This window comes from Diabrotica virgifera, chromosome 3 (genome assembly GCF_917563875.1).
Source record: "Diabrotica virgifera virgifera chromosome 3, PGI_DIABVI_V3a".
Taxonomy (NCBI): Eukaryota; Metazoa; Arthropoda; class Insecta; order Coleoptera; family Chrysomelidae; genus Diabrotica; species Diabrotica virgifera.
Genome location: NC_065445.1, coordinates 252,002,714 through 252,029,300, shown reverse-complemented (window position 1 = coordinate 252,029,300; position 26,587 = coordinate 252,002,714). Strand labels below are relative to the sequence as shown.

The 26,587-nt window shown below is 33.0% G+C and overlaps 1 protein-coding gene across 1 annotated transcript in view; it reads left to right on the top strand.

Annotated features, from left to right (window-relative positions):
- The first annotated feature begins 908 nt into the window (after positions 1 to 908).
- The window catches only part of LOC126881699 (cilia- and flagella-associated protein 251-like), a 54,329-nt gene continuing 28,650 nt past the window's right edge, over positions 909 to 26,587 (top strand). The window contains exons 1-7 of the mRNA XM_050646110.1: positions 909 to 1,236; positions 6,472 to 6,618; positions 7,479 to 7,597; positions 12,584 to 12,744; positions 17,093 to 17,205; positions 22,206 to 22,465; positions 24,457 to 24,617. Of these exons, the coding sequence (XP_050502067.1) occupies positions 982 to 1,236; positions 6,472 to 6,618; positions 7,479 to 7,597; positions 12,584 to 12,744; positions 17,093 to 17,205; positions 22,206 to 22,465; positions 24,457 to 24,617 (1,216 nt within the window). The 5' untranslated portion in view covers positions 909 to 981. The remainder of the gene's footprint in view (positions 1,237 to 6,471; positions 6,619 to 7,478; positions 7,598 to 12,583; positions 12,745 to 17,092; positions 17,206 to 22,205; positions 22,466 to 24,456; positions 24,618 to 26,587) is intronic.

Below are 26,587 nucleotides of genomic sequence, written 5' to 3'. Positions count from 1 at the left end.
AATACTTAATTACCTACTTTGAAATTTAGGGTATAATTTAAGCACCAGAAGTCTCAGCATTCTTGTAATAAGAAGGTTCTAAGTTAACTTTTACATAAGTTATGAATATTTATAAAAACTCAAAATTTATGATTTATTTTGTTATTTTCTAAGCAACCAATAAGGATAGATAAATTTACCGAACGCCATATTGAAGTTTTTTATACGATTTTTAAGTTTCTTGCTCTCAAATTTGTTTAAAGTGCCTAACTTTTTGGTAATAGACGAAAAAAGCGAAAATTTAACGTTTTTTGATCTTCATTTGTTTATAACTATGTATATCACCAAAATCGGCTGCAAGAAACATATAGGTTATTATTATAGATGTCCATACTACTCAAAAAATTGGGTTTCGGCCTGGAGGTGGTTGTGTCACCAACAGGATATTTTTTTCCTTATTTCTCTGAACTAGTTGGGGACATGCGCAGAGAAACTTTCAGCTTTTATGAAATATGGAATGCCTGGCGGCCACGGGCTCTTGGGCTAGTAGCCTACAGACGCACTCGTTTTAATTTCAGTATTTTATAATTGCTAGAATATTGCAGGCTGTTGCGAATTTTGAGAAAAAAACAGTTTGATTGGTACGCCAAACATACATGGTGGTAATATATACAACGACAGTTATGTCTAACAACAATATTACAGCGATATTGTTAAAGAATAAGTCTACAACATATTTAAAAAATCGGACAACTGGTTTAGAAAATTCGAGACATCAAAAAGACTCATTTTTCCATTTTGAAGGTGGTGCGTTAATTTCTGGGAGAAGTGTACGTAGTTTAAATTTTTTTTGGTCTGCAACCTTTTTATGTCATTTTTAGTCATGTCATTGGCATGTTTTAAAACTGACAAAAACTACTGTCACATAATTATTTAAATATTTTTATTTATTTTACAATTTATCGATACGAAACAAATATTATCCAACTAAACTAACTCAAAATGTCCGACGAAAGTATTTCAAATAAGGAAGATACTGAAAACCTGTTATACATCGCCAGAAAATTACAAATTGGCGACGATTCTTATGGGGAAGGTCATCCTTATATGCGAGAGTCTGTGAACTCTGAAGGATCTGTATCTACGTCAGTAGAAAACCTCACAGCGTCTCAAGTGGAGCTATTGGACACTTTGGATCATAGTTTAGGACCACAGATATTTAATGATTCCAGAGTTATGGCCAAAACACAACCATTTGTAAATATGTTTACGTTCTTTCTTCTTATAGCCTTCTATCGTCCATGTTTGGACTCTCCCAACTCCTTCCACCGGTCTCTATCCTGAACAACATATTTCTAATAATCCATTGAAATGTTACATTTAGGGTCTTAGAGGAGTCAATTTTATTTTTTTTAATGTGTAGGGGGGTTCAGTAGAAGCTTAAGTTCAAGTTTTTGGGGTCGCCACCCTTGTGCCCCGGCCGCCATATTGGAAAAAGAGGTGCAAGGGGTTTCGCGCTGTATCTCCTAAACTAGCAATTCTACAGAAAATTTACTTACAGATAAAATGTAGCAAATTAAATTTTCTACAATTTTATATCTATTACTTTTTATCGTCAAGTGACCAGCAAAAAAGTTATAAACAAAAATAAGAGAAAATTTTGTAAGAAGTTTCCTTTTGGAGGTTATAACTTTTTTTCCGTTCATTTCACAATAAAATAACATCATAGCGATTTTGTAGAGGATTTTTCAATGAACAATTTTCACTATAAAGTTGTTTAATTTTATTTATTATCTAGGTTTTCCAGCGCTCCAAACTTGACCAGATTATTCGAGTTATTTACGATTGAAAATGTTTATTTTTTGACAAAAAATCACGTTTTCAGGCGATTTTTACAAATAACTCAAAAAGTAAGTATAAGATATAAAAAAAATTATAAAAATTGTGAACTCGTAAAGTCTATATACCCAGCAAAAGCAAAGTTGTAGCTCATGAAAAATACGTTCTTATTCATAAAATTTCAAATAAAATATTTCAACGTGAAATAACCAAGAAATGAAGAATTTTTCGGGAAAAACCAATTAAAACTGTTTTAATAAAGTTTTATTTTTATGTTTTATAAAAGTTTCTAGCATCAAAACTAAGCGAGTTATGCTCAAAATCAGGTGGCCTACTTTTTTTTATATAAAAAAAATCGTGAAAATCTCCCCCTACTTAGCACCCCAAATGAAATTATTCGTTACCGCTTTACAAACAATTTACTTTACTTATGTATTTTTTACATGATTGAAAGAGCCTGAACGAGTCACTAATCACGAGTGTATGCAAAATATGAATAGCCATATTTTAACGAATTTTTGTCTTACAGAAAAACAAAATGAATCTATCATATTTATAAAAGCAAAACCTACCTACTTTTTACTCCTTGAGATTTTTAGTATCCCTAATACTCTTTAAGTTATTTTGAAAAAAAAGGCATTTTCCAATAATTTTGGAAAATTTGTTTTTATTATAAAACCATTTTTTTTTTCAAAACTAAGCACTTTCAACCGGTGAACCTTACAGATCGTATAAACAATACACATAAAATAAATGGTAAAGCGATAACGATTAATTTTATTTACGCTGCTAAATAAGGGGAGATTTTTACGATTTTCTTTTACCAAAAGAGGAGCCAACTTTATTTTGAGCGTAACTCGCTTAGTTTTAATGCTAGAGACTTTTATATAAAACAAAATTAAAGATTTTTTAAACACTTTAAAAAATTTTAATAGGTTTTGCCCGAAAATTGCTTAATTTTTTGGTTATTTCAAGTTGAAAAATTCGATTTGGAATTTGACGAATAAGAACGAATTTTTGATGAGATACAACTTTGCTTTTACTGGTTTTATAGACTTTCTGAAGATACAATTTTTTTTTGCTTTTTAAGAGCTACATTTTTGCTAAGAATATTTTTTTCGATAAAATTACTCAAAAAGTATTAACTTAGTTTAAAGATTATATAGAACAAAAGTTTTTTAGATTTAGTCAGTTGATCCATTTTGTTACTTACTTTAAATGCGGGTTTTTTTTACTCCCAAGAAGGGATGAATGTCACCCCCAAGTAAAAGCAACCAACGGTACAAGTTCAACTTTGAAGTAGACAGTAAGAAGTAGAACCTAAAACCAGATTTTCATTCAATTCAATTCAGAGTTGACTCTGAAAATTACACTCCAACTAAACTGCCAAAACGGTCATTTACTGGGATATTGTTGTTTATTTGTCTCGATCTACAACCCTAAATCCCGATTTATTTTTGCTTATGTACCGATTAAAAACAAATCGGGCCTGGCAACATTACCCGCGAAGCTCCATTTAAGTTTAGCAAGTTTTGTTGTTATGTTTTTAATCTTACCCGCTCGTTTCTCTGTTTATCTGACAGTCGTATACCCATTGCTCTTTCTGTTGTGTCTAGTTTATTTAGTCCGTTCTTTAACGGTAAAATATTGCAAAACCTCTAAATTTTAAAGAACCGCGTGGATTGACATGAAATTTGGCATACACATAGCTAATAAGTCAAAGAAAAAAAGTGATATTGTGCCGATATGTGCTTTTGCCCTGGAGGTGGTTTTCACCCCCTTTTGGGGGTAAAAAAATATTCGTCCAAAGAAAGTCAGGAAATGGATAAACTGGCTAATTTTAAGTAACTTTTGTTCTATAGAGTTTTTTCAAGTCAATACTTTTCGAGTTATTTGGCAGTGAATATGTTCATTTTTTCAACAAAATAACCACGCTTGTAGACGGTTTTTTGCAAATAACTCAGATAGTAAGAATTTCGCCGAAAAAACATTCTTAGCAAAAATATAGCCTGTAAAAAATTTTAAAAAAATGGTGTATATATCTCGTCTCTACACCTAGTAGAAGTAGAGTTATAGCTAATGAAAAATAGGTTCATATTCGTCAAATTCCAAATGGAATACTTTAACGTGAAATAACCAAATATGAAGCACATTTCGGGGAAAACTCATTACAACTTATTTAAAGTGTTTAAAAAAAGCTTCATTTTTGTTTTATAAAAAAAATTTCTAGCATCAAAATTAAACAAGTTACGCTCAAAATAAAGTTAGTCCTTTTGGTTTTGGTAAAAAAATCGAGAAAATCACCCCCTAATTAGTATCTTAAATGAACTTAATCGTTACGACTTCACAAGTTTCTTGACTTGTGTATATATTGTTTATATGATCTGTAAGTTTCATCGGTTCAAAGTCCTTTTTATTGAAAGGGCTGTAGTTAAAAGGGGTTGAACGAGTCACTGATCACGAATGTATGCAAATTTAGAAACACCAAATCTTAATCAATTGTTGTCTAACAGAAAAACAAAAAAATACATTATGTTCAGAAAAGCAAATCTGACTTTTTTTATTTTTCGAGATTTTTGGTATCTCTAACAATTTTTAAGTTATTTTGAAAAAAAGCATATTTTTCAAAATTTAAATTTTTAAAAATTTTACTTTGAAACCAATTTTTTTCAAAAATAAGCACTTTGAATCGATGCAACTTACAAATCATATAAACACGACATAAGTAAAATAATTTGTGGAGCGGTAATGATTAATTTCATTTAAGTTGCTAATTAGGGGGTGGTCTTCCCGATTTTTTTTTGCAAAAACAAAAGGGACCAACTTTATTTTGAGCGTAACTTGCTTAAATTTAATGCTAGAAACTTTTTGTAAAAACACAAATAAAGCTTTTTTAAACAATTTAAATAAGATATAATGGGTTTTCCCCAAAAAGTGCTTACTTTTTTGGATACTTCACTTCGAATTATTCTATTTGAAATTTGGTAAATATGATTCTATTTTTCATTGGCTATAACTCTGGTTCTACGAGATCCAGAGACCTAACGCTTACACCTTTTTTTTTTACTTTGTTATAGGCTATATTTTTGCTAAGAACGTTTTTTTCGACAAAATACTTACTTTTTGAGTTATTTGCAAAAATCCGTCTAAAAATGTGGTTATTTTGTTGAAAAATGAACATATGCACTCGCAAATAACTCGAAAAGTGTTGACTTAGCGAAAAAGCTCTATAGAACAAAAGTTACTTAAAATTAGTCAGTTTATCCATTTCCGGACTTATTTTGGACATATATTTTTTCACCCCCAAGAGGGGGTGAAAGTCACCCCCAGGGCAAAAACACACATAGGCACAATATCACTTAATTTCTTTGACATGTAAGCTATAAGTATGCCAAATTTTATGTCAATCCAACCGGTTCTTTAAAATTTAGAGCAAAAACCGTGAAAGAATGGACTAATTCATATTTGCTTTGGTTAGGGTCCAGGGTTTGAAATCCATATGTCATGATAGGAAGGATGTACTGGTTGAACTCTTTGCTCCTCAAGTATTGGGGTATTTGCGGTTCTTAAGTATCCAAACCAGTTTTTCAAATTCTGCCCATGCTAGTCTTGCTCTTCTAGTAATTTCTGCACTTTGGTTCTCTTAGGTAGATATATTCCTAGACTTGTTCTGTCTCACTGCCATCATTTATAGTTATATACGTCTGGGCTCATCTGTGTTTGCCATTATTTTTGTTTTTCTCATATTCATTTTTACGCCGACATTAGGGATGGTCACAAGCTCGAGCTTAGCTCGGTTCGCCTCATTTGACGAGCCGAGCTTGGAGCCGAAACAATTTTTTTTCAAAACAAGCCGAGCTTTCCTTAACAAACTTGTTCTCGAACTCGGCTAGAAATTTCGAGCTGAGCTCAAGCTTGTCAACAGCTCGGCTCCAGTCCATTCCTTGCCGACGTATTGGGAACTGCCTGCGAGTTACTCCATCATAATTTGCAGTTCTTCGAATGCCTCTTTTTTCCTTTTTTTCTATTGCTGTTTTTATTTGTCCTTTCCACTATAATCTAAGATGTCCTCTTTTCCCCCTTCTACTTGGTTTTCATATTTTCGTTTCCAAGTTCTTAGCAGTATTCTCCTCTCATCCGTTCTCCGCATATGTCTACACCAGAATAATGTTCGTTTTTCTAGTTAATCATTTAGTATTTCCTTCACATGCATTAGTTCTCTAATTAGTTAATTTCTCACTTTTTCCATTATATTTTTAATTTGCAGCTTCTTAATCAAAACATTAAGAAGCGTTAAGAAAAGTTAAGACTTGTTCTATATAATCGAGTGTAATTGTCCAGTTACTTTTTTTTGTTGCTTATTTTCTTTTAAAATCCGTTGCTTTTTTCTCCTTCCATCCTAGCTTCATTTTTGGCGCATTTTGAAAATCTGTATCTGGTCTATTTTCTTACCACTTTTTATATAGTTTCCACGACCATGTCTTTGTATTCTCAAACTTCTTCTTGATGGTTTTTAAAGTATTTTAAAGATACCTTTAACATACCTACTCATTTTTCTACAATTTTTGTCCTCGACAGACTTTCTTCTTCACCTTTTATCACACACCATTTGATTTTTTTTTTGTTTCCCCCCGATATTATATCATTTTTCAGGAAATTATATGGTCTTTTGGAATGAACTGGAAAGTAAACATTGTTAATCTTACTAAAGAAGGCAGGAACGAAGTATTTTATAGCAGTTCCAATGTTCCAATAATATATAATTATTGTAATCAAACTTTGGTCCATTTAGGATGTCATGTAAGTATCTCTTCTTCTTAACGTGCTCTATCAAATCCCCTTGACGTTGGCGATTAGCATGGCGAAACTGTCTCTAGCTATTCTAAATAGTTGCTCGGCTTTCTTTATGCCTGTCCACTCCCTGATATTCTTCAACCAAGAGGCCTGTTTTTTACAAATTCCTCTGCGTCCTTCGATTTTACCCATCATAATAAGTTGAAGAATATTATATCGGTCTCCCCTTACTATGTGTCCAAAATAGGCTATATTTCTACGATATTAACAAGCAGCTCGCGAGCAGCATTTGCTCTCTTAAGTATTGCCACATTTGTCAGCATAGTCGTCCATGGTATTTTTAGTGTACGTCTGTGCAGCCACATTTCAAAGGCCTCCAAACGATTAATGGTGGATATTTTTAATATCCATGTCCATGCTTTGACATCGTATAAGAGGGCTGTCCAAATGTAACGTTTAATCATGCGCTTTCGAAGTTGAAGTTGCAAGTTATCATTACAGAAGAATGATCTCATTTCTAAAAATGTTTTGCGGGCTATCTCGATTCTACATTTTATCTCTTTATCTGGATCTAGTTGTTCAGTAATATGGCAATCAAGATATTTAAAAGTGGTACTCTTTGAATTATATGACCATCAACATATAACCGTGAATATTGATGTCCAAACGGCTAAACACCATGTGCTTTGTTTTTGAACAGTTTATGTTTAGGCCAAACTCTCTTCCCACTGTGTGAATGGCATTTCCCTTGGCAGCCGCTCAGTTCACCCACCCCTGGGGGCGGGCCTGATTGAGTCATCATAACAGAAAACATGCTGAAAAGCTATTATTTGCGAATCTGTTCTAAGAGTAATTTGTACTTCTAGCATAATTCAATAACGTACATATCAGCAGATGACCAAGGAAGATGGTTGGTAACAGCTGCTGCCAAAGAAGGTTTTGTGCATATCTGGGATTGGGAAAGGAAGATTGAAAATGAGAAACAGTAAGTATACATACGTCACTGCCAGGCTGGTATAAATCAACATTTATAACTTTATAAAGACACCTCTAACTTTTTTAAAGCAAAGTAAGATAAAAAAGACTAAGTTTTAAATCTAATGGCATATAAAACAACATAATGTTACTCTACCTCCCACCAGACTGAAAACAATGGGAACCTTCTCTGGTTACACCTCCGAGGCTTCTACAATTTGCAAGCCATAACGGATACTGAGGCTAAGGAAGATGAGGGAATTTGACAATTTATAATTCACGTCCCATCTGCTCAGCGCGGTAAACTTCCAACGAGAATGGTTCCCTTCGTACTCCAATCAGAGTAAACATGTAAATCAAAAATGAATAACCATTTTCAATTTAGTTGCAAAACGAAAATACAGCCGCACCATCTTCTAGTCCAATCAAAGAGTGCAGCAAGCACCTCTACCGGTTTCGAAACTTATTAGTCTCTCATCAGGAGGCACATATGCTGCTCTCTCTGATCCAACCAAAATAAACCCCGGCGTGCATTCACGGATTGCAACGAACGAAATGGCATAGATGCCCTAGCGGAAACTGCTAGCAAAAGACTAAGTTTTCAATCTAATGGCATATAAAACAACATAATGTTACTCTACATCCCACCAAACTGAAAACAATGGGAACCTTCTCTGGTTACACCTCCGAATCTTCTACAATTTGCAAGCCATAACGGATGCTGAGACTAAGGAAGATGAGAGAATTTTACAATTTATAATTCACGTGTGGGGTTCTGCTGTGAAATTATTTGATGGTGAGACGCGGCCTTTACAATTTGTACTTAGTACTTCCCACTCCACTGCGTTCGGTGAATTACTGGTTGCCTACACAGCTTAGCACAGCTAGCGCCAGAAGTTAGGCCACGGTTATATTGGACGCGTACTCTGACGACTAACGAGTCGGACGTACTCGTGCGTAGTCGGACGAATGGAACAAACACGGGCAGATAAGTAAGAACGGTTATATTGAATAAGTAATAGTCGTCAGTTAATGCACGTGTATGCACGACTAATTTTAAAATACAAACTTGTTTGTTTTTTCGTGCGGCAACGTGCGTCTGGACATTGAAAATGGTGGACATTGAAAAATTACTTTTGGGAGTATTCGAAAGACAGGCATTACGGGACCAAACAAATAAGGATTACCCAACCATTTCCTCATGAGTCTGATGCCGTACATGAAGAAAATAACCGAAGACCAAAAATTGTCAGTACAAATAAAAATACAACAATTTCTTTTGGACGCCCAGCCGCGTGCTCAGTCTGTCAGGACAAGAACTACTGCAGTGGACCAAGAAACCGATCAAAGCAGGTATCAAGTGGTACTGCCACCAGCTTCATCAGAAAACGAACTAGGATGTTCAGATGTGCGAAAAATGCAACAAGTCCTTTTGGAAGTCCAGCCACGTGCTCAGTCTGTCTGGACAAGAACTACTGCAGTGGATCAAGAAATGGATCAAAACGAAGCAGGATATTCAGGTGTTCGAGAATACTTACATAATTTTCAGTAGTGTAATGAAAGTAATTTATTAGTTTATTTTAGTTTTTATATACTTACTGCATAAAAAATTATTTCTTTTTTAAGTTTGTATAAAAAATATTTAAACTAAAAGGGAAGTTCCCTAGGTTGGCTGTATACCATATAGTTAAAAAACTCTAACAAGAAGTAAAACCACTTCTATGTAAATTAGTATATTTATTAAAACTTAAAAAATCCCAATGGATTGAATAAAATATGTCCAATTCAGAACGTTTTCAGACCTATCGGTCCATCATCAGTGAACCTACAATAAAATAAGTAATCCCACTATTAGAATTGAAAGATGGTTGAAATTTTTTAAAAAGCTAAAAAAAGTGTGGTTAGATTACTTACGTGCATACTTGCTAAATAGCCCCAGAACCAAACAATGGTTGAATTTAAAATTCAATTTACATTATTTAAAATTAATATTAAACAGGCTAAACGCCGATGTTAAAGGATATCGCATATGGGAACATGGTGAAACCCTACCAAAACCTCAATCAACCGTCTTAGGCCAACTTTGACTATAAAGTGTCACAAGTGTGTAAGGAACTGTTTGAAGTGACATTGACAGTAGAGAAAAAGGTAGTCGATTTTCAAAGTTAATTAACCAAAATTTGTTGTGGGTCATGACCTTTTGGTTAATTAACTTTGAAAATCGACTACCTTTTTCTCTACTGTCAATGTCACTTCAAACAGTTCCTTACACACTTGTGACACTTTATAGTCAAAGTTGGCCTAAGATGGTTGATTGAGGTTTTGGTAGGGTTTCACCATGTTCCCATAGGCGATATCCTTTAACATCGGCATTTAGCCTGTTTAATATTATTTTTAAATAATGTAAATTGAATTTTAAATTCAACCATTGTTTGGTTCTGGGGCTATTTAGCAAGTATGCACGTAAGTAATCTAACCACACTTTTTTTAGCTTTTTAAAAAAAATTTCAACCATCTTTCAATTCTAATAGTGGGATTACTAAATATACCAATTTACATAGAAGTGGTTTTACTTCTTGTTAGAGTTTTTTTAAAAAATATTTAGTTTAATAAATAACTTCTATAATAATAAGTAATGACTTACCTTAACGTTAATTCCAGTTTCTCTGCTGGTTGAATACACTTTCGAAAGTTCGACTGTTTTTCCAGTCTTCCGGAAATATGAGACAAAATATAATTAAACGTGTCAGGTAACATTCGAAAATATTCAAAAAACTTCTGTGGTTGGTGTAACAAATCATTTCATATTAAGTGAAACTCGCCATTTTCTTCTCTATTTCTATATAAATCATTTACCCATATTCTTGGGTTTTCTAACATCAAAAGGCGTAAAAAATTATTTTCTAATAAATATTCTTTATCTTCAGCCATGTTTTCTGAACGCAAAGTCGCAGTTATACGCATGCAATCCAACCACCTAGTCGCACTACGAAGGTCGTCCGTTTATGTCCGACTGATTGGTCTTCAGACTACGCATCCAGTATAACCGTGGCCTTAGTTACAATTCAACATTTCGGATAACTAACATCTACCAACATCTACCCACTGTTAAAAAAATCAAGTTTTTCGTCGTAAGTCGTAGAACAGTTTCTTTTACAACCATTAATAATTCTGGGTACCTATACCTTACCCGTTAAATATCACTTTCACTACAATTTTACACCAATTTAGTTCTATAATAGATATTACCCGATAACTCGAATTAAATATCGGAACATCTATTTTTGTGTTGTCCGGACAGTGACGTATCAATTTCTCCGATTGATAAAGATAAATAAAAGTAAAACCACGTAAAACCAAAGTAATGGCAGGATCACATGAACAACGGAATCTAAAGATTAAATTACAGGATGAAGAATTGGAGCAAGTGTCGCAGTATCGCTATTTGGGAGTAATTATACAAGAATCGGGCAAACATGATGTTGAAATAAATGACAGAATAGAGAAGGCGGCTCGGACATACCATGCCATGCATTAAATAAAGGATTTATAAGTAAAAGAGAAATATCAAAAGCCACAAAGATGTATGTATACAAAGTTATATTCAGACGAATTCTAACTTATATAGGTCTGAATCATGGGTCTTTAATGACAGAGAAAAAAGCAGAATACAAGCGATGGATATGAAATATTTACGTAAGGTCAAGGGAATAACTAGGAGAGATAGAATACGAAATGTAGATGTCAGAGCAGAATTAGAAATTCCGTCTGTGTTGAAGTTTGTAGAAAATAGACAATTAAGGTGGTGGGGACATTTACAGAGAATGAATAACAACCGACCAGTCAAACAAGTGTGGGAAGCAAGAATTCAACACAAACGTGGAAGAGGCCGATCAAGGAAAACATGGGATGACGTGATTGGAGACACACTTAAGAAGAGAAGAAAAATGTGGACGGAAGCAAAAATATTAGCAAGAGACAAAAAAGAGTGGGGAAAATTTGTACAAGAAATTTAATTGTAAACTCTTAGGGGTAACCCTGGGAGTAATTCTCGTACACCTTAGGGTAAAACGAGTAACTGATTATAAATAAATAAATTTCCATAAAATTCCATGAGACGACGTGCATACCGCATACCGGGCACCAGGTACCTCTTACAGCTTCGCCTACCCAATATTCGTGTTCAACAACCTCAAAAACCCTTAAGTATGAAAATTTAACTCATTAACCATGATTATTTTCCGAGTTATTATTGTTTGAATACTTTGAAATGCACTTTGGAAAATGCATTTTCCGCCTACAAGAATGCAATTTTCATTTCTGCCTCATGCCAAGTGTTCAAGAATTTTCCTGAAGCTCTCCCGAATCGAAGGCAAAAGATTTCATAACGATCCGTCTTACTTTAAAAAAGTCAGAGGTTTAGGCGATTTTAGTGCTTCATCTACAAAAACATCTAACATGAACTGAAAATATATGACAACTATAGAAAATAGTAAGTGGTTGAATGCTCGAATATATGAATTTTACTAACTAAAAGGCAGATATCGCGCAGTGAGTTTTATTTTTTAATCTTACCCAAGTACACATTCGCTCCTAGAGCATCCAAAAAAGAGCATAAAAAGTCCAATCACGTTTTAGACTTACTTCGTCAAAAAAAGAAAGGTATCCTCGAATGTCATTAATTTTTTTAACGTCTTTTTTTGACGAAGTAAGTGTAAAACGTTATTGAATTTATTATGCACATCATCTTAAATTTTTTTGTCGAAGTTTACCAACTTTTTCTTGCTTTACAATGGCGTTTTTTCTTGACTTATTTCAGATGCCCCTGAAGATGCTCTAGGAGCGAAAGTATACTTGGGCAAGATTAAATAATGCTCAGTGCTCGATATCTGCCTTTTATTTAGTAAAAAAACTAATAGAATTATAAGTTAGCTGATTATAAGTAAGTCTATTTTTATTTCTCTTACCTAAATATTAAACACCCTGTATATTTTAGAACGCCGGTATGGTCAATGTTCGCTGTCTATGGAAACCGTGGGGTAAATATGGCAAAGATAAGTCCAAGTGCCAGATATTTAATTACTATAGGGCCTATTAAAGAAGACACTTATTCGGTGGATATGTGGCTTTGGACGTTGGGGAACGATATTCCTGAAGGTAAGATAAGATACAAAAAATGTATTTTCATTAAACCTTTTGAGCTTTTTCAAAATCATCTCAAATAATAATACCAACGCAGAAAATACATAAAACTAGATTTGAAGCAAACCATGAATACAGAGCGTAGAAATAGAGAGAAATAGATGAAGATGCATGCAGTAGAATTAGGGCTGGATGAATGAAGTGGAAGGAAGCAAGTGGTGTTTTGTGTGACAGAAAAATTCCAATAAATAGAAGGGAAAACTCTATAGAACAGCCATAATACCGGCTTGATATACGGAACTGAATGTAGGGCAGTGAAAAAGAAAGAGGAACAACGAATGCATGTAGCGGAAATATTTTATGTATGAGTCCGGGTTGACATAATATCTAATTAATACAACTGGGTCAAACAGGTCAAAAATGCCACAAACTAATCTATCTTGTAGCATTGTCTCCAGGGTAGTTCCAAAACCACATGGTTTTGCCAATTTTCGCAATTCTTTTAGATAGGGGAGATATGCCTGGGATGGCATACTTTTTTTTAAATGTTTTGTAATCCATAATCGATAGAGTTAGACATGTAATAAAAATCAAAGTCAGTGCTAGGAACATTTACATAAATATAACATTATTTTTTAACAAGGTACATATTATGGTTTTTTTCTGAGAAAATAAATTGTAAAGTATTACATGTGCCATCTCACCCACATACATGTGGGTAAGATGGCATACCCTTGAAATAAAGGCACTAATCTCGACTCATAAGTCACAAATAATTTTTTTGTAGTCTTGGGTACACCGGCACATTCGGAATATGACCACCTGCCACACATTTGGCAAGGTTAGTCATTTGGCACATCTTAGTCAGGTTTTTCGAGAAAGAGATAATGAAAAGAGGCCCTTAAAAAATGCAAGCAGCATCTTCCTCGTCACTTGTATCAATATCGACGGAATCGATTTTGTCGGTTCGAATTCCTCTTAAAATGATCCATAACTGTAACGACAAACTTCAATCATATAACAAAATTAATGCAGTGTAAAAACGCATAAGGGTGAGATGGCATACCTATGCCATCTTATCCACCTGCTTACTATGCCATCTCAGGCAACATTGCAATCATACCGTTTTTTTAACCTAATTTTTCTTAAGCACATTTTTAAGATATAAATCGATACAGGCGTGATAGGCATAAGGTAAAGGAACAACACAAAATTTAAAAACTTAACTCAGGTGTAAAGACTCGCGAATTATAATGTGATACAAAAAAAGTCAATAAATATTTTGTCCTACTTAATTAACATTCCAAAGGCTACTGCTGTTAAAATAAAACTAACATGCATAAGTTCAACAATGTTGACAAATTTTAACTTGAGGAACTGAAAACTGTCACACCAGGCACCAAATTTGGAATAGTTTACGAAAAACGCGTGATATGCCATCTCAGCCAGTATGCCGTCTCAGACATACTTCCCCTATACAGAAATTGTTTCACCAGTCTGCTGATTTCGCCTATAAAATTTGAACCTGCAGACAATTTCAGACGTTTTTGGCGCAAAATGTTTTTTTTTTAACTCAGCAGTGATTTCTTCGTAGCTCGAATCACTAACTTTTGCTGGTGCAACCAAAGACCTTATAATTTCATAAGTATTTGCCCCACACAGACTCAGTAATGTGGCTCTTTTCTTCTCTGAGTCCGTAATATTATTGGTCAAAATGGCAAACAGGTGTATGTTTTCAAAAAACTTTTGATAGTGTGTAAAAAATATATTTTATATCAGCTAAGTACTTTCAACACATAACGTGCCATCATCAGAGCTTCGTCCTCTTAAAATACCTTCATAGAAGAGCAATTGCTTAACAACACATCAAAAAACATGAATACTGGGCAAAAGCCACAGATATAGGGTATAATAACCCTTTACAGTGAATAGAATCACATCTAAATTCTTTTATTCACGTGGGCTCAAAATGGTCTGACTCAGCCATGTTGTCTTTATAAATTAATAAAAGAATTTAGATGTGATTCTATTCACTGTAAAGGGTTATTATACCCTATATATGTGGCTTTTGCTCAGTATTCATGTTTTTTTTGTTGTTAAGCAATTGCTCTTCTATGAAGGTATTTTAAGAGGACGAAGCTCTGATGATGGCACGTTATGTGTTGAAAGTACTTAGCTGATATAAAATATATTTTTTACACACTATCAAAAGTTTTTTGAAAACATACACCTGTTTGCCGTTTTGACCTATTTAGAAGTGTGTACAAGTCTTACAGTCTTTTCCAATTCGTAATATTATTGGCTGAGAAGAAGAAATCCATTCGTTCCACGTAGGAATCCCAATTTTTTGGCTCACTAATATTAAATTTTTCTATGTTTTCGTCATCTTTACTAACCTTGTCTCATTATTTATCACCGGGATGAACAAAGAACAAAGCACTTAAATCCGATTTATCTTCGTCGCCAGTTTTTGAGTCCGGGTTGACATAATATCTAATTAATACAACAGTATTTTGTATATACTACTCGTTTATTTAGCTTAGGTACATAAGACGTAAAATAACTAATTACATGTTAACAATAATAGCGAGGATGGATATGCTAATCAGTGTTGCCAATCGCATTTCTCTAGATTATCCGATGATCGCTCGAAAAATATCCGATTTGTCACGAAAAGGTACGCTAGGTCAAAAATTATTCTCTTATTAAAATCAATGTTGATAATGTTATTCTTTTAGTCCCCTTAACAACCATCAAATAACAAAATCCGTTGTTCGTACGCCAATCAGTTGATTGTAATCAATTATCATTATGATAATTAACATAATTGATTGATTAATTAATTATTAATTATCAATTAACGTAACAATTATTAACATAATTGAGTAACTAATCAATTAATCTCATAATTGTAATCAATTATGTTTTCAACAACCCAATCAAAGTTGACATTGACAGTAGGTAATTAAATATTTGATAATGATCAGTTGATTCCATTTCTGATTAGCGTTAGAACAACCGGCCCTTTAATCTACTGGATTCTCTATTTGTCAGTTTAAAAATTTTTGTTTATAGATGAAAATCTCGTATCCTAGCTGATTATTACCTAATGTATGTAAATACTATTTACTTCTATTATTATATTATTCGTATTTTGTATTATCGTAAGTGTTTGATTTGGTCTAAAACAAATTTATTATTATATTTCAATATCCACACGTTAGTAAAAATTGTTACCCACCTTAACATTTTTTATTAACCATTTATCCATTATAAAAAAGTATTTTCAAAAACCAAAACTTATTTCAACAGACGAGACGTTTGCTTCAGCACTACATAAAATGAAAATAAAACTAAATCGTGCGTGGATTAGCTTTCATAAGTTTAAAGACTAAAAACTAAAAACTCATAAATAACATCGGACGGCAGACGGTTTTTGAAATTTGAATTGGATTAGTATGCCTTAAGTGGATGCACGTGTGCATTTAAATTCTAAACAAAAGAATCGGCACATGTCCCTTTTGTCAAAAGATGAAAAGTATCGGATGTCACTAACATTCATCCAGTATAGGCTATTTATAAAAATTTGGGTTGAACCAAACAAAATTAATGTGTTGTTGGTGTTGCGAATATATGGATGAGAAAGTTTAAGTCGATGGTAGATACATTGAAAAATATGTATCCGCAAATATCCGATTTATTTAAGGATACGAAGAAAATACTACAACTCTCAAAAAGGTACGCAAATCGGATAATTATCCGCTGATTGGCAACACTGAAAAGTAGTTCGCGCATGTGTGTAAATAATTCTTCGGCGCGCGCACTTCACGTTTCATCTCATGATTAATAGTCCGAGAGCTCGATACATCACAAAATAAGAATGCTTAGATGGATGAAAAAGATAAAAGAATAAAATTAAAAATGAGCATATTAGGGGAAATCTAGGTGTGGCACCAATTGATGCCAAAATGGGAGAGCATAGGTTAAGATTGTTTGGTCATGTTCAACGTCGAGACGTAATCACCCAATACGAAGAATTGCTGAAGTGACGATTCCTGGAAGGAGTAGAAAAGGAAGGGCAAAGAAAACCTGGGAGTAGATGCTTAGGCAGTACATGTTGGTAAAGGGGATTAATATTGATATGACCCGAGATAGAATTGTATGGAGAAATGCAATTAGGGAAGCCGACCCCGCATAGGGATAATGACAAAGTGAATGATGATGCTGATGATGAATACAGAGATTTTTGTATACCTAATTGGAACATATAACTCTCCCTCAATACCAAATAAAGTATAGGTAAAATATATCAATTAATCTAAAACTTTCGGAGATACGTTTACATCCTTAACTGTTGTTTTAGATTCGTATAAAGTTTCTAATGTTCATGGATCCCCCGTTCAAATTTGTTTTAATCCTAACATTGAAGAGCATATTATGGTTGTTTTTTCGAAGCAGATATTTTTATTACAGTGGGTATGTAATACACTTTTTACTAATATTCTTATCTTTATACAAAATTATATTCTTCTATCAAGTAATATTCTTAGTCTGGACTGATTATCGGAGAATAAGCCATTTTTGGGAAAAGTTATTTACCAGCAATTTTATTGCTGGAATCGAATTATAATATCTCATATATTAATAATATAGGTATGCAAAGTCCTCAGATAGTGTGCTACTTGTTTTATAAACAAAATGGCGCTCGAAAATAATGTTTTTTCAATTATTGCTCTAGAACTCCGAAGATTTTAACTTTACAACAAAAACACTCAAATAAAAATTCACCGTGATTAAATTCTGCATAGAGAAGTGTTTTTCCCGATCTGCTTTGACGAAAATTTTCCTCGGAAAATGCGGGTTTTCCCAACAAAATCTTTAATTTTCAAATAAAGTTTTAGATAAGTAATTATTTACCAATAATTAAATAATTTGGTGACTTAAAAGCCTTCTTGGTTTAGATTATAGTTCCAGAAGCTGGTGAAAATTAAACGAATATTTTAGCAACAATTCAATTGTTAATTAATAATTTACGGTCGCAATAATAACCATAATAATTATTATACACTGATCAAACTTTGAAATCTTATAAAGATGAGATGCCTATTTAATATTTTGTCGACAAAATATAAATTTTTTATTTTTTTGCATTATCTTTAAATGTTTAAAAAAATAGTTATAAACAAATTAACGTTTCTCAGAAAGTTTTTATTATATTATAATTTTAAAAAATAGCTAAAATGCGCATTTCAAATATCTTGAAAATTAATGCTTTAAATGTTTTTTGCAACTATTTGTAAAAAAGTTATGAAACAGCAAAGTAAAATTTTTTTTAATTCTTTCAAAGCGTAGAAGTGAGTTTAAAGTACAAGCTAATTATTTATAAAACAATATCGATTATCAGCTTAATGGTTATATTTTAATTAAAGATTATAAATATATTTTTTTGTAATTTACACGCGCGAAAGTAGAATAATACAGTACCTTAGCTACCCGCCCACATACACAACTCGCGCGAGTTTAAGCGTGTCAGTCGCTTCGAGTGAACATTTTATCTCCGGCTCTGTATCAAGCCTACTTTCGCGCTAAAAATTACAAAAAAAAGTATTTTTAATCTTTGATTAAAATATAACCATTGCACTAATTTTTGACATTCATTGTGAGTAATTAGATTGTACCATAGACTCACTTTTAAGCTTTGAAACAATTAAAACAAATTATAAACAGTGGAGATATCGTATATTTATTTTGCTGTTTCCTAACTTTTTTGCAAATGGTTGGAAAATTTTTTTAAAGCATTCATTTTCAAGACCTATGAAATACGCATTTTAAGTATTTTTTAAAATTAGAATATAATAAACAATTTCTAAGAAATGTTAATTTGTTTATAACAATTATTTTTAAACATTTAAAGATTATGCAAAAAAGTGAAAAATTTATATTTTGTCGACAAAATATTAAATAGGCATCACACCTTTATAATCTTTCTAAGTTTGATCAATGTCTCATGATTATTTTGGTTGTTATTGCGACTGTAAATTGTTAATTAACAATTGAATTGTTGCTAAAATATTCGTTTCATTTTAATCGGCTTCTGAATTTATAATCTATACCAAGAAAGCTTTTATTTCACCAAGCTATATAATTATTGATAAATAATTACTGGCCCAAAAAATTTATTTGAAAATTCGAGATTTTGTTGGGAAAACCCACATTTTCCGAGGAAAATTTTCGTCGGAGCAAATCGGGAAAACATGCCTCTATGCAGAATTAAATTGGGGTGAATTTTTATTTGAGTATTTTTGGTTTAAAGTTAAAATCTTCGGAGTTATAGAGCAATAATTGAAAAAATACGATGTGTCGGCGCCATTTTGTTTATAAAAAAAGTAGCACACTATCTGTGGACTTTGCATACCTATATTAATAATATATAGGATCTTATAATTCGACTAAAGCAATAAAATTGCTGGTAAATAACCTTTCTTTGTACTTTACTAATTAGACCAACGTATCATAACTATTTTTTTTTCAAAATTTAAAGATTATGCAAAAAAAAAGAAAAATTTATATTTTGTCGATAACATATTAAACAAGCATCTCATCTTTATGATCTTTATAAGTTTGATCAATGTATCATGATTATTTTGGTTAATATTGCGATCGTAAATTGTTAATTAACAATTGAATTGTTGCTAAAATATTCGTTTCATTTTCACCGGCTTCTGGAATTACAATCTATACCAAGAAATCTTTCATGTCACTAAGATATTTAATAAAATATTCACTAAATAAAATTCACTAAAATATTTAATTATTGATTAATAATTACTTACCTAAAACTTTATTTGAAAATTATAGTTTTTGTTAGGAAAACCCGCATTTTCCGAGGAAAATTTTCGTCGGAGCAAATCGTGAAAAACATATCTCTATGCAGAATTTAATTTCGGTGAATTTTTATTTGGGTGTTTTTGTTGTAAAGTTAAAATCTTCGGAGTTATAGAGCAATAATTGAAAAAAATACGATTTGTCGGCGCCATTTTGTTTATAAAAAAAGTAGCACACTATCTGCGAACTTTGCATACCTATATTATTAATATATAGGATCTTATAATTCGATTCCAGCAATAAAATTGCTGGTAAATAACTTTTCCATGAATTTTGCTAATTAGCCCAGAGTATCTGTTTAATCATTATTTTTCAATTCAAATTTTAATTTATTTTGATTCTATTCTCATGTACTTACCTATTCTTTGTTAACCCCACGTATTCATACCCCTCATATGCTAGCTTAACTATAACGACGAAGTTTATTTCTATATTGTTAGTTCTGATTTCCGTCAATCTTCCTCATGTACCGTGTCCTTTCAGAACGTTGGTTACCATCATAGCTATCTTAATTTTATTCACTGCCACCCTAAATAGCATGCTTGTATCAACATCATACCAATCTCGCAAGTTCTTCAACCATGAGGTTCTTCTTCGTCCTGGACTGAGTTTGCATGCTATTTTTCCTTGCATAATATATTGTAGCAACCTATATTTGGGACCTCTCATTGCATGTCCAAAGTATTCCAGCTTTTTCTTCTTGATGCTATTGATAATGTCAGTAGTCTTGCTGAGACGTTCTAGTATTGTGAAGTTTTGAGTCTTCTGTACGCAAGAAACTTTTAAAATTTTTGTATAGCATCACATTTCGAAAGCCTCAAAGCGATTTAGATGACTGTTATTCACAGTCCTAGACTCGACACCATAAAGTATGACTAAGAACACGTAGCAGCGAAGTAGGCGAATGCGCAATGCCAATTTTACGTCTCTGTTAAGTAATGTCTTGGACATCCTTCTAAAACTGGCTCTGGCCTGCTCAATTCTGGACTTAATTTCACCGTGACTATCTGCGTTACAATATATCTGATATCCAAGATAAACAATGTGATCAACTTGCTCAGGTTTGGTACTATTTAGATTCAGGCATCCGGGTTGACCCCTTTCTTTTGTTTGTAGGCATTTTCTGGTGTTTACTTATTAAGAGCAGTTTCGTTTTTAATTTGTACATGTACAGATCCAGACCTGCTTTTTTACAGCTCTCAACTACACTTTCAAGTAATGTTTGCAGATCTTCTTGAGTAGAAGCTAGGAGTACTTTGTCGTTCGGATATCGCAAATTATTGATGACTTCATCGTTCATAATTATTATTCCTTCTTGTCTGTAATGATTGCTTCAAAATAATAGAAAGGGGAAGTTTTTGGTATTGCTTTCATCTATTTAAAGTACAATTTTCGTTCCGAACCCCATTTCTACTGTTAAGTCTCTACTACATACTAGTGTAGAGCAAAATTAATAAAACGTCACTATAAAAGATTCGCTTTAAGGGGATGGGTACCTACGTATTTTCGGCTGCAATGCTATTCAAATGGGGATTCATTTTTTTCGAATCCTGAGAAAACTAAGTATTTAGTATTAGAAAAACAGTATTTTGAAAAATTTAAACGGAGAATAAAAGATTACGTTCTTACCGAGGGCCGAAAGTACCTGAAAACTTCTATAATATTTATTTTAATTAAAGGGGTAAAAAACTAAGAGAAAATGTAGTGTGATTTTTAATTTCAAATATCTCATTCCAGAGAAACTTTTGATTTATTATAAGGGAGTTTCGGCCCTCGATAATAATTTAGTCTTTCATTCTGCGTTAAAATTTTTTAAAAATATTTATTATTTATTTTCAGGATTCGAAAAAAATGGACACCATGTCCGTGGTGATATTTTCCAAATCGAACATTCGCTATCTTTGTCATACAACGCACTGAGTCAAATAGAATATGATGACAAGACAGTGACAGTTTTAAATATTTGACATGGCATCGGGAATATTTTGAGTTGTTGATTAAATAATAGAATAGTGTATTTGATAAATAATTGATTTAAAACGTGAAATTAATAAAAAGGTATTTATTGTTTATTATTTATGGAAGATCCAAGCAGAGAATACATCAGGATATATTCTGTCATCCAAGTATTTTTTTGTTAAAGATGTTCAAAATTAAAAGCGTTCTATAGTAACAATATATTATAAAAAAATCACTTTAACACTTTTCCTCTTTTCTCGATTGAGTATTAAGTAGTTTTTGTTGTATATATAAATTATTACAATCACTGAATACATAGTTAGTGAAAAAATTATGACATTTATTAACTGAATTAATAATTTTCAATTATACAAATAACAGTTATCCAAGAACATTCAAAAACCATCTCTTTAAAGTGAATGATGACTTTGTCAAGTAGAATGACATTCTAGTAATGTTTACATTACTAGAATTAAAGTGAATTAATGTGAATTTTACTACACGTAATTTGCCGTGTAAAGACAGAAAAAGTAGGGATACTCGTAAAATATTTGCGAATTATGTACCGAAGGCCTTAAAATAAAAGATCATTTAGTTACACTTACTACACTAAGTTATACTTACACTTTTAGGACATCGAAAAACAAAAATTCTCGTTTATAGTAACACCCACATTAATGCATAAGAATAAAATAGGATATTTGACAGGTGGAACTTATGCTGATTCTTGCCATGAATGTTATACCAGTAGTAATAAAGGCTGTATAACTATATTCCGCAATACCCTATACGCTAAACGATTCGAAGAAGGAGAATTGGACAATTCGAAGATATTCATTGGTTCCAGCAAAGTCTCTATGGTAGCACTTGAATGTTGTACGACTGTTGATGGGTAAGTCAATTGAACTAGATACTTTTATAGTTATTATATATTAAGATAGCGCGTGATAGAAGACCGATCATCATCGTCATCAGTGATATTGTAATGATATGATGCCCACAGCTGGCAATCGGCAGGTCAACCGTAGAGGATCGAAGGAGTATCCACGTTGGCGCATCCCCTCTACATACCACCACTAGGGGAAACCGAAGGAGAAATGGCATCGAGAGCGTATTTAAGACGAGTTCTTCTTGACGTACTGAATCAAGAAGAGCTCAATGGCAGAGATGTGACAGGTTGAGTCGGGACTTTGCCGAGGTGGGCTCCTCCGTATTGACGAGGCGTTTCGCCGTAACCGTATCCGCAGTGAGCGATAGAGGCCAGTGGCCACCTCCGATCGGGAGACGATGGATGGGCAACTGTGTATCGCTGTTTGGTTGTTATCGCATTGGATTGAAATGTGATAAGCTCCGAGTCTGAATGTGTAGATAGATTGATTCCGTCTAGCGTGATTGCTATTGTATATTTTGTGTTGTATTATTCTAATATTATTATTATATTGTGATGACCGTAATAAGTATAATGTTATTTATTCTTTGCAAAAGATATAATTATATTATTTGATTTATTTTGAACTGTATATAAATATCCTAAATATATTTACTTTGTTTTTAACCTGTGTTTTACTGAGTCTGTCGTCCTAAAAAGCTACCCGTCACAATATCATAGCTTATTATGAGCCAAAACTTTCTTTAGAACAATCCTCCACTCATATGTATCTCTAGCAAATCTTCTCCATGCTCTAACTCTAATAGATTTTAAATCGTTCTCTAAGTTGTCTTGATACCTAAGTCTATGTCTTTTGCTGGGCTGGTTGTCCAGCCAAGCTCTGTCCAGCCTTCGGTCAAAAACTTTTCTAACTATTTCAACTTCATTTTACCTGATCGCTTGCTCTATCCATCTAAGCCGTGATACCTTAATGAATTTTACAACGTCAAGTTCCTCAAAACGTCTATATAACTCAAATTTGCAACTCCTTGATTGTTCTTAGGATTTTTCTCTCGAAACATTTAAGCAGTTCTTGTTCCTTCTGCATTTTAATATATCTACAAGCTTTGTGTGTTGAACCTTATCAAATGCCTTTTCAAAGTCTACAAAACATAAGTACATATCCTGATCCCTAATTCATATCCATGCATCTCAGGGCCAGCACAATTTAATCCGAACAAAGCACCTCTTGTGCTCATACCATTTCTAAAGCCAAGTTGTGTGTCATTAATTTCATTTTCAAAAGTTTTAACAAGTCTGCTGTGTATTATTTTTAAAAATGTTTTAAGTGTGTGACTCATTAAAGTTATTGTTCTGTGATCTGAGCAGGTTGTTTCACTTGACGTTTTGGAAGTTGCTACAAAGATCGATCGCAGCCATTGTCTGGGGATTGTGGCAGTCTGATATATTAGATTGAAGAGTTCAACCATTACATCAATAACATCTTCATCAAATGAGTTTTAATAAATTCGATGGGAAGATCATCTGGTCCAGTAGCTTCACCCTCTTTTGGATTTTTGATGGTATATATGATTTCTTCTCTTAATATTGGTGATCCGGTATCCTGGTATCCTCTGTGATTTCTAATGGCAGTTCTTCTCTTTCATCATTAAATAGTTGTTGAGCGTAATTGGTCCAGTGACACAATCTCCCCTTCACATCAGTAATAATATACCCTTTATCATTTTTGAGGGTATTCGTTCTCGTTCTTTTTCTAGAACCTGTCATTTTTTTTATTTTATTGTGTAAATTAAATTAAATCATACCTTTTATCCAGATCTTCTATTTCTTTGCATCTGTCGGAGAGCCACTTCTCTTTTGCCTCTCGAATTTTCTTTCTGATGTATCTCTGAATTTCTTTGTATTTTTTCAGGTCTTTTGTTTATGCTTTCTTTGTTCTTCCATAAGCTCAAGATTACACAGTGTATGTAACATATCAATGATTATATTTTTAGGTTAATTGTGACTGGAAATGCAAGAGGAGAAATATATTTTTTTAATAAACGAGTCGAAATTCTGTACTGGCTGCGAGATTTCAACTTGGGAGCAATCGTTTCAATCAGCTTCAACTTGAATCCCAAATTAAAAATTCAAGATCTTAATAAATATTTTATAAGTTAGTATACTTTGCATATTTTGATACGTTTGATGTGCACAGGGCATCTATCTATTTGAAACCACATTTTTTCTTCACCTGGAGATACTTCTGCAAATCTCTGTAAAGGCACGTATCCATTTTGTAGGTGCTCCGCGCTACCTGCAACTTCTCCAATCGATACGGCATGCGCTCTTCTACATACAGGGTGTTTGGTAAAGAATGAGCCATAACTTAACCTTAGATTCCTGAGGTTAAAATAGGTAGATTTAAGCTTACTTACCTTAGTACAAAAGTTGATAATAACCGAAATACAGGGTGTCAAAGTTTAACTTTTATAATATTTATTTTTGAATATTTCCTGACAGGCATTTGACAACAACAACAACACGCAAGTTGGTAAGTGGTGCTGGTACTATATGCCCTACTAAATTATGTTAAACAAACGTTTCTGGCTACTACCAGAGGCGTACGACGGGGAAACGTGAATGGTTGACCCTTCCCAAATTCTACGCCACTGGGCGGAATTGCTATTTTAGTGCAATTTTTTGATTCTCCAATACTTTCTATGTAAATAACATACTCTTCATTCGTAACGATAAAGCCATTAGTTATCGAGATATTTGATGCTAAAAACGAAGGAGCATAATACATTAATCAAAATAAGTGTGCCTTTTCATTTTTAACTTCAAATATTTCGAAAACTAATGACTTTATCGTTACGAATGAAGAGTATATTATTTGCATAGAAAGTATTGGAGAACCTAAAAATTATGCTAAAATAGCAGTTTCATTAGTGGCGTATAATTTGGGAAGGGTCAACCATTCACTTTCCCCTGTCGTACGCCACTGGTATTAGCCAGAAACGATTATTTAACATAATTTAGTAGGATGTACAGTAGCTACACTTTCTGCCAAGTATCATAAGGATATGTCAAATAGTTTTATAGTACCGGGCACACATAGTTCTTAAAGGTTTAAATAAAGAATAAATTATTAAAAAAAAAGAATACTTTAAAATAATTTGACATATACATGTCATACTTGGCAAAAAGTGTAGGCACTGTACACGGTACTAAATTATGTTAAATACTCGTTTCTGGCTACTACCAGAGGCGTACGATAGGGGAAAGAGAATGGTTGACCCTTCCCAAATTCTACGCTACTGATGAAACTGCTATTTTAAAATAATTTTTAGATTCTCCAATAATTTATATGCAAATAATATACTCTTCATTCGTAACGATGAAGTCATTAGTTTTTGAGATATTTGAAGTTAAAAATGAAAAGGCACACTTATTTTGATTAATGTATTATGCTCCTTCGTTTTTAGCACCAAATATCTCGAAAACTAATGGCTTTATCGTTACGAATGAAGAGTATATTATACACATAGAAAGTATTGGAGAATCAAAAAATTGCACTAAAATAGCAATTCCGCCAGTGGCGTAGAATTTGGGAAGGGTCAACCATTCACGTTTCCCCGTCGTACGCCTCTGGTAGTAGCCAGAAACGTTTGTTTAACATAATTTAGTAGGGTATACAGTACCAACACCACTTACCAAATTGCGTGTTGTTGTCAAATGCCTGTCAGGAAATATTCAAAAATAAATAATATAAAAGTTTAACTTTGACACCCTGTATTTCGGTTTATCAACTTTTGTACTAAGGTAAGTTAGCTTAAATCTACCTATTTTAACCTCAGGAATCTAAGGTTAAGTTATGACTCATTCTTTACCAAACACCCTGCATAAACCGCCACCGATTGGAACGCCGAACGTATCCACTATGACACGTGGAGCAGTTGGAGGAGCGTGGAGCGCGACCATAATGGATACGTGCCTTAAAATCTCTTCTTGTAGCAAGTCCAAAAGATTTCCTGAATTTAAATTTTTCACATAGAAAATGGTTAAATATATTGTGTCTATTGGTATTGATTTCAATAATATTTTTTCAGGCTTTATTGTCGATGTGTGTGTATGTCCAGAAGA